Consider the following 15,996-nt stretch of genomic DNA (forward strand, 5'->3'; position numbering starts at 1 on the left):
TTTACGTTACGTTAACAACTACTGGCTCTTGACATTATGAAGGCCTTAAACATTCATGTTAATTACTACTTTAAGATCTGTGTCTGAAATAAAACTGTAAACTATTTTTAAACAAATCATTATAAAAAATGACTAAATCGTTTGCTAAACGGAAGTGCGATATTAGTATTTCGATAAATACATGTGTATGATATTTTTAATACTGAGATAATGAGAAGCATCTGTACTTTTTACAACATGTGTACTAGCGATAGTGTTTTTACAGTAAATTACAATTTAACTTGCAACGTTATGTTGATAATAAATAATGTTAAAATAAAACGATGTTGAGAGAAATAGTGTAGCATGTTTCCAGTCTGCAGTGTTTTTGTTCTCTTAGTCTTATACTGGCGTGAAAACAGCAAATAAAACTATTAACTGAACACAAAAACAAAAATTTCATAACAACGTAATCAAATTTTATACTTGACATATCACTTCAAAAATTAAATAGTAATGAAGCAAACTAACGTATACAATTAGTTTACAGGTTGCTTCATACCTCTATATGAAAATACCACTCAGTAAGATAGTATACATCATAAAAAAATCAAAGAAAAAATACTTAGTTTGGTAAAACTCCTGATAAAAACACAGACTACAATTTTAATATAATTTTAATTGGTCAAGACATTTACACAAAACTACAAATTTTCCAATCTTTAAATTAAAATAAATCAGGATGATAGGAAAAACAAAATATAAACGTACTATGATACAGCTAATTAATTTAAAAATAAATAATATAAAATTATACATGCTAATTATTATTCTGTAGATTAATTGTTGTGCCCAGAAGTTATTTGAAAGACTTCAAAATGATACCTTTGAATTACAAATTTAAAAGTACAAATGTTTATTGTAATATGTTTCAAAATTTATTGTATGGTGAATTAAATATTTTAAGATTTATTTTGGCCCTTAGTTAAATATTATTATTTACAAAGCTCATCTTAAATTCCAATTTATTTTATTTAGCAATCAATAATTGTTCTTTTAAAGCCAAATTGAAGCTTCTTTTACTGTTTACTACCACAATTTTATTGTGTTCACTGAACCATTATGATGGATAATGTGAACCATTCATTAGACAGTTAAAAGTCATTATTGACTTTATGCATGGCAATATAACAGTATGTATCTATATTGTGTTACAAATAAGTAACTTTTATATTTAAATGAATTATAGAAACATTGAACAAGTCTAGAAGTACATCAGCTTTTGTGTGAGTTCTTGTCTACAAGGAATTTTTAACAAGTAGACTAATAGTTTACAATGATTGCTACAAAGGTTCACTGTACACAGTCCTTCACTAATCGCTGTCTGAAGGTGCCCTAAGGCATTAAACTGATCACCATTAAAATACACTGATTATTAAGTTAAGCTTTAAATCAAACAGATATGTACAAGTGTGCAGTTTTATCACGTACAGCATGAGAGGAAAGTTGCGTAACACGAAGAAACAGTGATTACCAGAGTGTTGCGTAGACATTTCACGTGTTTGTTAGATACCAAAAGTGTATCTTTATACTTATTTTTGGGAAATTCCAAAAATTCTAATTTTCAATAGACGATGGAGGTTGAGGTTACTTTAGCAAGGTAAGTACTCGAGCGTTTACAATGTTTTGATCAATTATTGCATCAGACATAAATTCTGATTGAAGTTATCACTCCATATCTCACTCTTGATATTGACATTGATATGTAATATCAACTCAATGATCTATTACCAAATAGTGCTAAAAATATAGTCCAGAACCAGTAAGGTTGAGGACTTTTAGTATATTATACTTCCAGGTATCCAAAACATTGTCCCATAGTTGGTTTTACCACTTATTGGCTTTCCTTATAGACGTCTCACTTGGCCATTCATTGACTAGACTACACAGAATGCAAATTGGTTTTCAACACTAGTATCCCATCATTCCATTGTTACAAAATATCTTTATAACTTCTTATCTTGTGTACAATATCTAGACTAGGAGACACTCTTCCCCAACTCATGAGCTAAACCTGGCAATATGGTTGCTCATTTCTTACTTTATCATTAATGTGCTTAAGATTGTTAAGTCCTTTAAACATACACTATTATATAAAATATCAGGAAACAAGCTTTGCACAGTATTTTTTCCTGGTAAATCGTGTTTTGGGATTCATTTGACGATATACTTGTTCGCAAACGATAAAACTATAAATGCCAAGGCTATTTATTGTTCTGTCATCTTCTGCATTAAAGGATGCTAGAGCAAAAAATGCATTTGGTCCTTATTTTTTATGACTCTTCAAAATACGGGTGACGGTTTAAAAAAAGTCGTACTAATTCATTTGAAAATTTTGGTTGCTCCATTAAAATTCCTCTGTGCAAACAACAGTCACCAAAAGAAGTCCTAAGGAGTGATATTGCACAGCTGCAGTAACGGCACATTTATATGTTGGTAAATAATTATTAAGTTCTAAAGCCCTACAACGTCTTCCGTCTCAACGTCTTTGTTCTTCTAATAAGTATTCTCGCTGTTCGTCAGTAGCTAAACCTTTATGACTGAACACATATTTTATCAATCATTTCACCCCAAACCAAATAGCTATTGGCGTACTTCTCTCGTTATAATACATCAGATGTCATTTACTATACAATGTAAACAAAGAAATAAAAAATAAATAAATGTATACGTTGTAGCAGTTTGTCATTCAGTTTGCTTGAAAACACGGATAAAACAACGTTTTCTAAAAATGAAACCTAGCTAGATTGATGTATCGCCCTCAAAACCCCCCTTCATATTAAATTTCATGATAATCGTTGGAGCCGTTTTTGAGATTCAAGTTATATATATTGAATAACACAAGAATTGCTCATTTAAAGGTATTAGATATCCATTTAGAAGTATTTCAATATAAACATGAAAAAAGGAGAAATAATTTAATAAATAAAACAGTAATAAGTGGGAGAGAGAAAAGGTGGCGTCAGGGTCTATGGTATCTTTGCTATGGACTTGAGTTAGAGATAGCGTAGGTTCAAATCCTGTCTGTGACTAAAGCATTTTTTATCAGTACCATTGCAACTCTCTCCCCATATATTGTTTACTAAGATCCTCCTACAAGCCAGTGGCCCATGAGAAAAAGCAGAATAAGATTAAAGGGGGATTGGTCTGACCTTTTGTTAAAAAAGAAAATTTTTAAGGTGGTTATGTCAAAGATAGTTTCGTAATTAACTACTTAAAAATCAGTTTCTCAAATTTCCAGATTGTTACAAGTATTCCAGATTTAACCTTTGAATGTGTGTGTGTGTGTGTGTGTGTGTGTGTGTGTGTGTGTGTGTGTGTGTGTGTGTGTGTGCGCGCGTGCGCATGCAAGTAGTACTCGTATCCATAATTTATTTTGTAACTATAAAACTACAAGTTTGATACTTGTAGGTTTGGAAAAATAACTAAAATTATGAACTTTCAATTCATAGTAAAACATAGAAATATAATTGATGTACTGATTATAAAAATAATAATACAGTAATAATAATAGACAATTCCTTATTAACAATATCTTTGAGATGTGTTACAGTCATGAAAAAAGAAAAGAAATAGAATTGGGAAGTGATAGGGAAATTTATGATTTGGACGAGGTCATATTTCAGTTTAAAACTGATCATTCCATTTTTAAAGTTTATTATTACTGTATAGTGTATTATTATTAAATAATAATACAAATTTAATATGTAATGTAAGTGTATTGGGTAATAGGTAGAAAGTGCTTTCTCAGCAGTCAGTAAGTATAAAAAGGGCAAAAAGGAACGAAAGCTAAAATCGTTATATGACAAATCTGTTAAATTTAAGAAAAGTTATTAAAGTTGGTTTTGATGGAAGTGATTCATCTAACACTGCAGAGGTCAAAGGTTATAATATAATTTATTTTTTATGTTTCATTTCATTTAGTAGGTTTTAACCATTAATCAATTACCATATTTTGCATTGGTCAAACAATGGACTTTTGACCAATGAATGGGAAAAGGTAATGGGAAGTGAGCACTCAAGAATACTCCGGACCAGCTGTGTATCTGGAAGGAGAGTATGATGGATGAAACATTCCTAAAATGTACAGGGTGGCGCATATGTCAGTTTCCCTATAAATTGGGATATTTTATCTCGATATGTTGGTAACAATGTTAAGTTGGCAGAAACACAGAGTAAGTTCATTGTTGTCTGTTCCAGTGGCTAGTAAAAAGTGACACTCTTTGCATCTGTTATTTGTTTTTTGTGTATTTTAAAAATGTTTGCAATCCTTACAAGAGTTTACATCCTTCAGTTTTGGTGGAAGCATAGTAAAAATACTGCTATAATAAATGAAGAATTTAGTGGTAAATATCCAGGTGTCACGGTACCCACTCAAAAGTATATGCGGAAGTTAAATAAGAAATTTGAAAACACAGGAAGCGTTTTAAATGACCCGAAGTGTGGTCATCCACGATCAATTTGCAATAAAGAAAACCTGCAGACAGTTGCTCAAGTTTTTGTAGCCAGTCCCGGTAAATCGACTTGAAAGGTATCTGTTGAACTAGAAATATCAAGAAGAAGTGTGAAAAGAATGTTAAAGCAATTTAAATTTAAGCCATACCATCCATCTTTACTCCAAGCGCTTCATGAGGATGATTCTGATAGGCAATTGAAATTCTGTGAGACAGTAAATTGTCCACTCAGTGGCTGATCAAAATTTCTTGTGATCAATTTTGTGGTGTGATGAGGCATGTTTCTACCTAAATGGACTCGTTAATCAGCATAAATGCGTGTACTGATTGGATGTAAATCCTCATAACGTAACCCAAGCAGACCTCAATTTGCCTGGTGTTATGGTATGGGGAGCTATTTCGAGTACTGCACTGATTGGTCCTTATTTTCTTCAACGAAATGTTAACTCAGAAAGTTATTTACGGTTGCTGCACGATGTAGTAGCTCCCGAGCTCAGAAACAGTCCTGTTTTCATTATTCATTCGCTCATCTGGCAACAAGACGGTTCCCCACTCAGCACATTTCGATATCCAAGTTCGAGATTTTTTAAATAACACATTTAATGAATGGATTGGTCACCGTGGTACAATCGATTGCTGGCCTGCGCACTCTCCAGACCTGATCCCATGTGATTTTTCACTGTTGGGTAATATAAAGGAGACTGTGTATAGTTCAAAACCACAAAATCTTGACGAACTCAGAAACCTAATTAGAAGTGCATTTGAGCTTGTTAATAACGATAAACCTTTATAGCTAAATATTTGTGATTCTGTTCTCAGTCGTATGAAGTGTTAAAATCAAGGTCGACAACTGACGTGAATCAATTTCGAACAACTGACATATTCTGGTGAAACTGACATATGTGCCACCCTATATATAAAAAATGAGTTTGCAGCCCATTTTTATAGTGTAAATTTTATTTTATTAATAATAACGGTGAACAATATATACTGCACACATTACTGATATTATACAGGGTGAATTTAAGTTAGTGTCAAAAAATTTTTTGGGTGATACTACTCAGTATTATAGACCAAAATATGAAAATAAAAAATCCCTATCCCATCTATCTTTTAACTACGACCAATTTCGCTATTTTGTTAAAAAATCATGTTTTGTTTCAATAAAACTCAATTTCCTCCATTATTTTTAATGTTTTTTTTTTTTAATTCTGAATCCATTTTTGAAATCTACACAAAATTTTACATGGGAATAATGGAGAAAAACTGTCTTGAAAATGAGTTTGATACAAACAAATTGCTAATAAATCAAATTCTTAAGTTTTCGGCAAAAACATTAAAAAGATATTAGACCTGAGGAATTAAATGAAGTTAATTCTGAAGAGAGAGGCCAATACCACAAAAAACTTGCCCATTTTGTGGGCTTTAAAATGACATAATGCAACGTTACTTTTATTTTCATCTTCTACTGGTTATTAAAGAATCAGTATTGGAAAACAAAAAATTTTCCCCATTCCCCTTATCTTTTTTTAAATACGACCAAATTTTGCTATTTTGTTAAAAAAACAGGGTTTTTTTTCAATAAAAAAATCAATTTCCTCCCTTATTTTTAATGTTTTTTTTTTAAATTTTGAATCCATTTTTGAAATCTACACAAAATTTTACTGGGGAAAAATTCCCCCCCCCCCCACCCCCCCCCCCCCCCACCCCCCCCCCCCCCCACCCCCCCCCCCCCCCACCCCCCCCCCCCCCCACCCCCCCCCCCCCCCACCCCCCAGGAAAACCAATTAGTCACCACAAACTTGCCCACGTTTCATCAGTTGACATCATTCCTAGAAAATAGGTGTAATATTTTAGAAGCTATTGATCTAAATAGACCTTTAAACAGTAACACAAGTTTTAAACAAAGTAGTAATAAATTTAATTCAAACCATCAACAACTCAAAAAACCTTCTAGTTCATTTTTCAGCAACACACCATGTTGCCCCTTATGCAAAAAGGGTCATAAAATATATCAGTGTGATAGTTTTCAAAATATGCCTGTATTATCCAGACTACAATCAGTGAAAGATTTAGGTCTATGCATTAACTGTCTATCACATACACATATTATCAAAGGACTGCAAGTCAAATGGTTGCAAAACTTGCAGCAAAAAACACAACACACTTTTACACCTTCAAAAGGACCACTCCACTCCAACAGCAAAAATTTAAATTTTGAGTCAAGAAAAGGTCATCCTGCAGCCTTAACGTCTAATGTTACTGACAAACACATTCTCCTCTCAACAGCAGTAGTAGATATAGAGGATAATAATGGCGGGACAACAGCGTGCAGAGTGTTGTTGGATTCGGCTTCACAGTCGAATTTCATTACAGAAAGGATGGTGAGAGCATTAAATTTGCAAAAGGTACGCTCAAATATCCAAATCACTGGCATCGGAAATAGGCAAGCCTCCATCTCACACGTTGTCTATTGCACCATCCACTCACAACATAATGCTTACAAAACTACATTAAGCTGTCTCATTTTACCTAAAATAACTAACGATTTGCCCCACACTCAGATTGACACAAGCAATTGGAATCTGCCATCAACAATGACTCTAGCAGATTTTAATTTTAACTCACCAGGGCCAATAGACATGCTCATAGGAGCAGAGCTCTTTTTTAGTTTATTGTGTGTTGGACAGGTGAGACCACACAGATCGGCGCCAATTTTCCAAAAGACATCATTAGGTTGGGTCGCCTCTGGTAGGGTTGCTACTAGGAAACAAAAACCAACCTTGACATGCAATTTATCTATAGATGATCAAGTAACAAGGCAAGTGCAACGTTTCTGGGAAATTGAAGATTGTGACGTTCACACATCCCCAGCCAGTCAAACTACCACGTGTGAACGGATGTACACAGAGAAAGAACAACGTACAGGGATTCTACAGGCAAATATGTAGTTAACTTGCCATGTAGTGATGACATAAATAGTCTAGGTGAGTCCAAGAAAACAGCTGAATCTCGATTTAGTCAACTGGAAAGAAAAGTAGAAAGAGATCCCAATCTACATGCAGCATATTCACAATTCATGAATGAATATGAAGCACTAGGGCATATGGAAGCGGTGGAACCCCAACGTGAAGCCAGTTGGTCCAGTATATTACATTCCGCATCTACCTGTCGTTAGAGAAGACAGTTCAACAACGAAGCTCAGAGTTGTATTTGATGCTTCGGCCAAAACGAAGCAGTGGGTCGATCATTAAATGACTGTCTTTTAGTTGGTCCTACCATTCAGCAAGATGTCTTCTCAATCTTAACAAAATTTCGATATCATACATACGTATTAAGTGCAGATATAGAGAAAATGTACCGCCAGGTATACATTAATGAGAAACAACTGGACTTACAGCGCATACTATGGGAGACAAGGTAGAGATCAACCTCTAAAAGTCTATAGGTTAAAAACTGTCACCTATGGTACAGCAGCAGCACCCTTCTTAGCAATCAGGACCCTCCATCAACTGGCCACAGATGAACGATCAACATATCCTATAGCCTCATCTATAGCGCTATCAGATTTCTATGTAGATGATCTTATGACAGGTGCAAAAACACTTGAGGACGCTAAAGTCATTCAAACACAAATGTCGCAAATGCTTAACTCAGGAGGATTTAATTTAAGAAAATGGAATTCAAATTCGAAGGAATTGTTGGAAACAATCCCAGATAAAAATAGAGCGAAACAAAAACTAATACCAACTACATTGGCGGTTGTCAGCACTGAGCCACTAATAGATGTTGCAAAATACTCATCTCTAAGCACACTCACAAGAGTTACAGCGTATTGTCTTAGATTCATCAGCAACCTGAAGAATTCACATCATAAACTTACAGGTCCATTAACTACAGAAGAGCTCAACCATGCCACAAATCATCTCATCAGAGCAGAACAGGAACATTACATGAGAGAAGATTATAATAGGCTCATGGAAGGAAAGAAGATTAGGAAAGACAGTCCATTGTGGAATCTTCAATCTTTTTTTGGTCCCGAGAAACTCATCAGAGTAGGCGGGAGATTAAAACATGCAGAAATCAAAATAGATCAAAAACATCCCATTGTTTTACCATACAAGTCACATCTAACAGAACTTATTTTTCGTCATGAGCACATCAGACTTCTGCATGCGGCACCTCAACTGCTGCTTGCATCGTTGCGGCAACGATATTGGCCCCTTAATGGACGAAATTTAGCAAGACGTACCACACACAGTTGCGTCAAGTGTTTTAAGGCTAATCCAAAAACAACGCAACCTCAGATGGGTGACTTACCATCAGATCGAGTACGCCCATGTCGACCTTTCAGTAATACTGGCACTGATATCAGCGGCCCAGTATTTATTAAAGCCTCAAAAAGACGAAACAGTCCTACATCGAAGGGATACATAGTGATATTTGTATGTCTTGCAACCAAAGCTGTACATTTAGAAGTAGTAACAGACATGACCAGTGAAGCATTTATAGCAGCATTCAAGAGATTTATTTCACGACGAGGAATTGTTACAAACATGTACTCGGACAATGGCACCAATTTCGTAGGCGCAGAGAGAGAGCTTCGAGAGCTTCAAGATCTGTTTACAAACGAAGAACATCAGAGAAGAATCGTCGAAGAATCAACCGCTCACCTCATTAAGTGGCACTTCATTCCACCCCGATCCCCTCATTTCGGAGGCTTATGGGAAGCTGCTGTTCGGTCAGTGAAACATCATTTGAAACGAGTTGTAGCCAACGCCTCACTCACCTTCGAGGAATTTTACACTACTTTAACAATGATTGAAGCTTGCTTGAACTCTCGTCCTCTCACTCCCCTTTCCACTGACCCAAATGACCTTTCACCATTAACCCCTGGTCACTTTCTCACTGGTGATGCTTTAACCGCATTACCTGAACCGAACATTTGTTACATTCAATTAAACAGGTTGTCACATTGGCAGAGGACACAGCAGATTGCGCAGCACTTTTGGACACGATGGTCCAAAGAATATCTGTCTCTCTTACAACAACGGCCAAAGTGGAGATCAGAAGCAGCCAACATCCAGCTCAATCAACTAGTTCTCCTGAAAGAAGACAACTTGCCCCCTCTCAAGTGGGTTACAGGTCGAGTGGTGGCGGTCCATCCTGGAGCGGACAATAGGATCCGAGTCGCCACCGTAAAGACGTCGTCTGGCACCTTCAGGAGAGCAGTCAACAAGCTATGTATCCTCCCCCTAGAACCTAATACAGTGCAAGAGTGTAATGTGTAAAGCGAAGGTCAGTGTATTCGTGTATATAGTTAATCATACATTTAACATCATAGTGACCTCAAATACTCATAGTTTAGTCCGTTGTATAGCATAGCTTAGTTTAAGTAGTAATTTTCAATTATAGTAGCGAAGTTCAAAGACACACATCCAATTGTTTGTAGTTCTATTCAGTCGTAGGTATTCTACTCAACCGTGTCATCATTTCTAATTACAAACTGTCTATGTTTAATTGTGTATTAATAACAGATTGATTTATAGTTGAATATTTCATTGTATTTGTTTCAATTTCAATATTTTCATAATCTTTGTTGTTATTAACTCTGTGTAAAAACTATAGTAAATGTAAATTAGATTTTCAATTTACTTATCCTTGTTCTGCTAACTACCATGTTTAAGTTTTGTCTTGTACACATACATTTTATAGACTTATATTTTGATTAGTATTGTTCCATTGTTTAGTTTCATTGTTTCGTCCTGCACATGTGTCATTAGTAGAAATTTAGAATGTTTCATCACATAGCTTCAACAAATCAATTAGTTTTGAAATCAATATTTCAAGGCGGGGAGTATGTTACGGCCCGGTCTTAGTCCTTTATTTTATTTGTTTATTAGATATAGTTCATTTATGTTAGGTATAAATATATTTGTAATTAGTTTAGTATCTTACTGTTAGTTTATTATTGTATTGTTAGAGGGGAGAATTGTTGTCTGGATATTACGGGTGACATCCCTAATATTTATGACAAGGTCGCCTGGAGGTGTGGAGTTCTTGTTCTCAGGGCGTGGGAGGCGACAGAGCTTTCACTCCCATTGTTAGAGGTGGCCTTCCACGAACCAAGGGATGTTACCCCCAGGTTTATGGTAGGGTCGCTTCAGGGCGGGAGGGGCTGGCCCTCACGCCTCATGGGAGCAAGAAAGAACCTTTACCTGGGACAAGGGCCTAGAACGAGGCTCCTCTAGTCAGTTCTTCATTGTACTCCGGAGGCGTAGGGTAGAGAGCACACAGCTCTCTACATTACATATAGTTTAGGACAGCTAGCGCCAGCTAGCTGTATTACAATACAGTCCGCTTATTCCACTTTTTGTATTAACATTTTAGTTTGTTGAGAAAATACAAGTTCAGTTCGTTCAAAAACAAGTGTTTCATTTCATATAAATATTCCAGTATTCAAGGCCCGTCATGCGCGCCGCCAACAATAGCTGACATTAAAATATAATAAAAACTACCCTAAATCCTTTGATTCATACCGCATTATGATAACATGCCTGAAGACAAAACAAGTAGAAACTTTGTTTGCAAATTTCACTTGACATTACAGCCATTAAAAGCTGGCAATTTCGATCCTTTTGTAATCAGGCCCCCCAGAAAAGGCTGAAGGTAAAAATTTGGATACTTTGGTATTATCCGAGGCTAGTATTTTTTTAACAGTTTTTCTTACCAGGGACCTAAAAATACTTCATTATTAGAAAGAACAGTCTTTAATTGAATTACTATGAAAATTACACGTCATTATGACGATTTCATGAAGTTGCATGATGATGGAATCTTGAATTCTGAAAGGGCTCGCAGAAATAAAATTTAGATTGGAAAATGTGTAATAATTTACTACTAATAAATTATTAATTAATATCATTCCAATGCTCGAAGAATCTTCATTATGACGAATGATGATTGGTTCTTGTTTCCTGCCTCCCGAAAGGAAGCGGTGTTGGCTAAGAGGCCACTCTGTCCCTATCTCTTTCACTTAATAACATGTATTTTGCTGCAATGCATTTCTTATGGGACTTTTCACAACCATAGAGGCCAGTGGAGTGGAGCTCTGTAAACTTTTAAGATATTTTATATAAATATTCAAAAAAATAAACTTCAAACAAAGGATATTTTAATAATTAGTCTATTATTCGGGGCGGAGAAAAATCCAAAAAATCAGAAATCTTTATAATCGGTACAGCCATTTTGAGTTATAAATGGTGTTACTAACCCGACTTTGTTTTCTGTATATATATAAGAGATTAATAATAGTTTGAAGTAATTATATACTTTTGCACTTCTCGAATTGTTAGATTAAAGCAGTGACTGATAAACCTAAAAAAAGGTTTTACAGTATTTAGTATGTATTGAAATAATAGACATTACTATTTCCAACTGCATAACAAGACGGGTGTGATACGCCTGCAAATCTGTTGATACCATCTCACAGCAGAAAGGTGTTGTTATTGTATTATGGAAATGGCAGGCTGAGAATAAAATTCAATATAGCTCTGCGTTGTTGACTTTCTCACTTGTTCCACTGAAACTTCGTTAGACTGAATTCGCCTAGGTGCATTTTCTGAAGCGTAGAATAAGATCGTTGTACATTGTCACAAGTTATTGGAAAATGAATAAAAAAGTATACAAAATTGTTCTAAAAATTACTGATTTAGGAGGAAACATTGAAATCATATGTTACTAATTCACTCTAGTTTGGTTTAGGAAAAACAATAAATCCAAAACCTTACATCCAAATAAATCCTTACATTCATTACAACCTTACAATGTGGGACTTCAGCAAGTGGTTTTTAAACTCTTAAAAATTGTGTTATAAAATAGGAATTACAGCCATTCATTCATTTAGGATATTTTTAAAGGAGTAGTGCCTCAAAATACTTTATAGTAGCTTTTAAATGAATTTTATTTATAAAAAACCCAATTGTTGTAGTAATACTGTTAAATATAACGTCGGTATAGTCTACTGTTGTACAAATGGTATAATCTTAATTTTAATCTAATGCAAGAGATCATAGAAATTATAAGTGAGGCGTGGGTTATTGATTAATTTTGGAAGGCAATAGTGAAATATTGAAATGTTTTAGCCCATAAGAACAACGTAAAGCCTTTTATGCCTTTATTTTTGATCTTACAATTACTGTAGATGTCTAAGTTTAAAGAAATGATCTTTTGAATATCCTGCTAAAATATAAAACGCTTTAAAATAAAAAGTTAGCATGCCTATTATCTTTGAAATGACAAGTTTCTGATGATTCTAGGGCCAAAATAAAGGCGTACCTTCCAGGTGTTTGAGGTATAACATTGTTCTAATGAGGTAATTAATTCAAAAGGTGGTTTCCCTACAACCAGCTCTTAAACAAAGGCACCGACTTCTATAACCTAAGTCACACTTTGATCAGAAGGCCCATTTTGGGTAAAGTACGATAAGCGGACCCGGTTTTTATATCGAAATTATCAAACGATGTTTAATTATTATACCCATCGATATAATCAACCAATAGTAATTAATTAGAACAATAGTTAAATTATCTGCACCAACAGTACATATATTTTTATATTCTAAACACAATTTGTTCTATAAGTAAGTTCTTTTAAGTAAAAAAAGATAGTTAACTTTAGAAAACTATACAAAATAACACTAAAGGATGATTAACTGTGTTTTTATCTATTTCAAGATGTTTGTTTTGTTACGTTTTCTTTATTATTTAAATGTAATTTTTCCTATTATCGGTCCTAATTTTATCGTTTGATTAATGGTTACGGTTCATTTATAAATTACGGCAGTTAGCAATTGTTTAAACTATTTAGTGTTTTAGATACATTGATATCGATTGATAGTTCTGTTATTCGATATATAAAGTATCGATGATTGTAATAAGCGATATAAAACCAGGTCTGCTTATCGTAATCTGTCTTTCATTTCTACAGAAATCAAATTTACTCTTAAATGCCTTTTAAACAAATACTACTTCGAACTATCAAGTTTTGTAAATACATTGGCAGCGGGGATTATTAAAACATATTCTCCACTCTTAGCTAATCGATTTAAAAATCTGGGCAAATAAATTACGTTTCTAGCCATCAGGAGGAGACTCTGAAAATACTGACACAACCTATTGAATTTAATTACATTAAAACTTATTGTCGAAGAATTAGGTTTGATACATTTGCTGGTCATTATCCGCTTTTGTTTAAATACGTTTTAATCGTTGCCAGAACTGGAGTATATTTATTCAAGTTTTATTGAAAAATGGGGTGTGACTCACAAACTACCTCTGTGACAAATAAGGGTAAGTTACGTAAAATAGTTTTCGGTTTTTGTCACATTTTGATGGTATTGTTTGTGTCTAGATCTGACTCTAAAACGTCAGACAAAATGGGAGTTTTGTTACCACGATATAGTGATAATATCCCCCTCTTCCTTAAAAATCATCTTAAAGCGCCGTACAGAGACCATTTATGTATGTGCGACTTCCAATATGATTTCCTAGTCATAAACTTAAAAAGGTGACTGGAGCCACCAGGGGCAGTCCTTTTTCACTAAAACAGTATTCGTTAGATTGGTCTGATAGTTTTGAAAACGTAGGTTGAAACCTCTAAAGAAGAGACATAGGAATATATCGAATTGTAAACTCGATATAAAACCCATTATAATCGATAATACGGGTTAATAGATTACATATATAGAAATTCATTCTAACGCATTACAACCGTAGACTTGTTAATTGTCATATATTTATAACATGTTTAATTATACCCATACTTCATTTATCCGTTGTTAACAAAGTAGAATAAATAGCCATCATGAGCCACAAAGTGTCTTCGTATTTATTCGATATTTACAGATCTAAATACGGTGTGGAATTTCATCTACAGAGGCGTAACTAGGATGTTTTGGTGAGGGAGGGGGGTTGCACCAGATTGAAGAGCACACCACAGAAGTGGGGTGGGGGGGGGGTTGGAATAAATCTGGATAGATATAAATTAGATAGGTTCAGTTCAAAAAGTAAAAACATTTAACTACAAACAAGTTGAATTGCTGTTATACATGCATATTTGAAATCCTGTATAGCATTCCTGTTTAAATGGGAGGATACTAAACTCCCCCACCTTAGTTACATCACTGTTCAACTAATATCGGCATTCCAACAGTGCTGTGTGAGCTTGACCAGCAACAGAGACCACCACATGCTGCTACACTCCCAGGGCACAACGTCGGAAACTATGGTCTGCGGTCTGGAGGCGAGCGCCTCCGATGGAAGCGGTATCGATGACGATGGATGACCGACAAGACCCGAGGACAACACACGTGACCTGGATGGTGGACGGGGAAGTATGACGCGGTCCAGATACAGCCGATGTCACTGCCGTACAATGGCCATCGTCCATGCAAATAGCCGGAACATTGTCCTTCAGCAGCTGCAAGAAATGGCGGCAGGCGGAACGTGGGGTGACAACAAACTCATCTCAGCGGCACAGAACAGGTCTTCAGCAGGTTTCAACAATTTCACTCCGGTCTATATTACACGCACTCGATTTGGTTATAACAACATTGTAAGATGTCACCAGTCTGTGTAATACGGCATACTGTAAGCATTATATGTAAAATGCTTTTATACTTTTCACAAAATCCAAAACATTTTTATGTGTCGCATACAAGATCTCTGATGTACTAAAGAAGCAGGTGGTGTTAAAAAGCAGGTTTGAATTTGAATGTATTGATAGCAAAAATACTACAGCATTAGAGCCTCATTAAGTAAACATGATTTATCGGTGAAGACGCAATAAAATTTGACATTTATGTTTAATTCATATTATACTTTAAATTATTGAGAGTGATTTCAAAATTTGAGTTGCCGTGGTGCAAACATACCTAATATAATAATGAGTGGCAGTTAATAAATAGAAGGAAACACTTATAACAAGTAAATACATATTCAACTACAACTAAGTTTACCCAAAGAAATGAATACAAAATACAGACTTTAAAGATATCAACAATAATAAACTTTAAATCAAATAAAAAAAATGCAAAACAAGAATAATAATAGTAAACAAGTAACAAAATATAGTACTATGACACAATACTAAACTTAAGTTTGAAAAACAGTGCAAAAATGTATAAAATAGTAATAAATAACAAACAATAGGAAATTCAACAAGCAGTATAATAAATAACATGAATGTAATAATTAATACCATTGTAATAGATAACACGCAAAGTGTGTGGCTATTTATCTATTTAAATTAATTGAAAAGATAACTGGAATAACACTTTGTGAGTATTAACAAAATATTGAAGCACCGTAAAATGATCAAAATTGGACATGAATTTTCCTTTTGGTGCTTTATTAAGCTATCCCCGATTATGGGTCATAAGCCACTTTTGCAATGCCTTTTAAAAATATTTCCAATTAATTATATTTTTAATTTTATCTAGAAT

The 15,996-nt window shown here is 34.6% G+C and overlaps 1 protein-coding gene across 1 annotated transcript; it reads left to right on the forward strand.

Moving 5' to 3' along the window:
• The first annotated feature begins 8,983 nt into the window (after nucleotides 1-8,983).
• Nucleotides 8,984-14,837, forward strand: LOC124355971. Its single transcript, XM_046807119.1, has 3 exons — nucleotides 8,984-9,780; nucleotides 10,477-10,645; nucleotides 14,706-14,837. The coding sequence occupies exons 1-3, from the start codon at nucleotides 8,984-8,986 to the stop codon at nucleotides 14,835-14,837; spliced, it is 1,098 nt and encodes a 365-aa protein (XP_046663075.1).
• The last annotated feature ends 1,159 nt before the right edge of the window (nucleotides 14,838-15,996 follow it).

Source organism: Homalodisca vitripennis, chromosome 2 (genome assembly GCF_021130785.1).
Source record: "Homalodisca vitripennis isolate AUS2020 chromosome 2, UT_GWSS_2.1, whole genome shotgun sequence".
Lineage (NCBI taxonomy): Eukaryota > Metazoa > Arthropoda > Insecta > Hemiptera > Cicadellidae > Homalodisca > Homalodisca vitripennis.

Coding starts and splice junctions, on each gene's coding strand:
- LOC124355971 (XM_046807119.1), top strand. CDS start 8,984: ATGACCAGTGAAGCATTTATAGCAGCATTCAAGAGATTTATTTCACGA. Junction 9,781..10,476: donor ACAGTGCAAGAGTGTAATGT/GTAAAGCGAAGG, acceptor TTGTATTGTTAG/AGGGGAGAATTGTTGTCTGG. Junction 10,646..14,705: donor ATGTTACCCCCAGGTTTATG/GTAGGGTCGCTT, acceptor GCATTCCAACAG/TGCTGTGTGAGCTTGACCAG.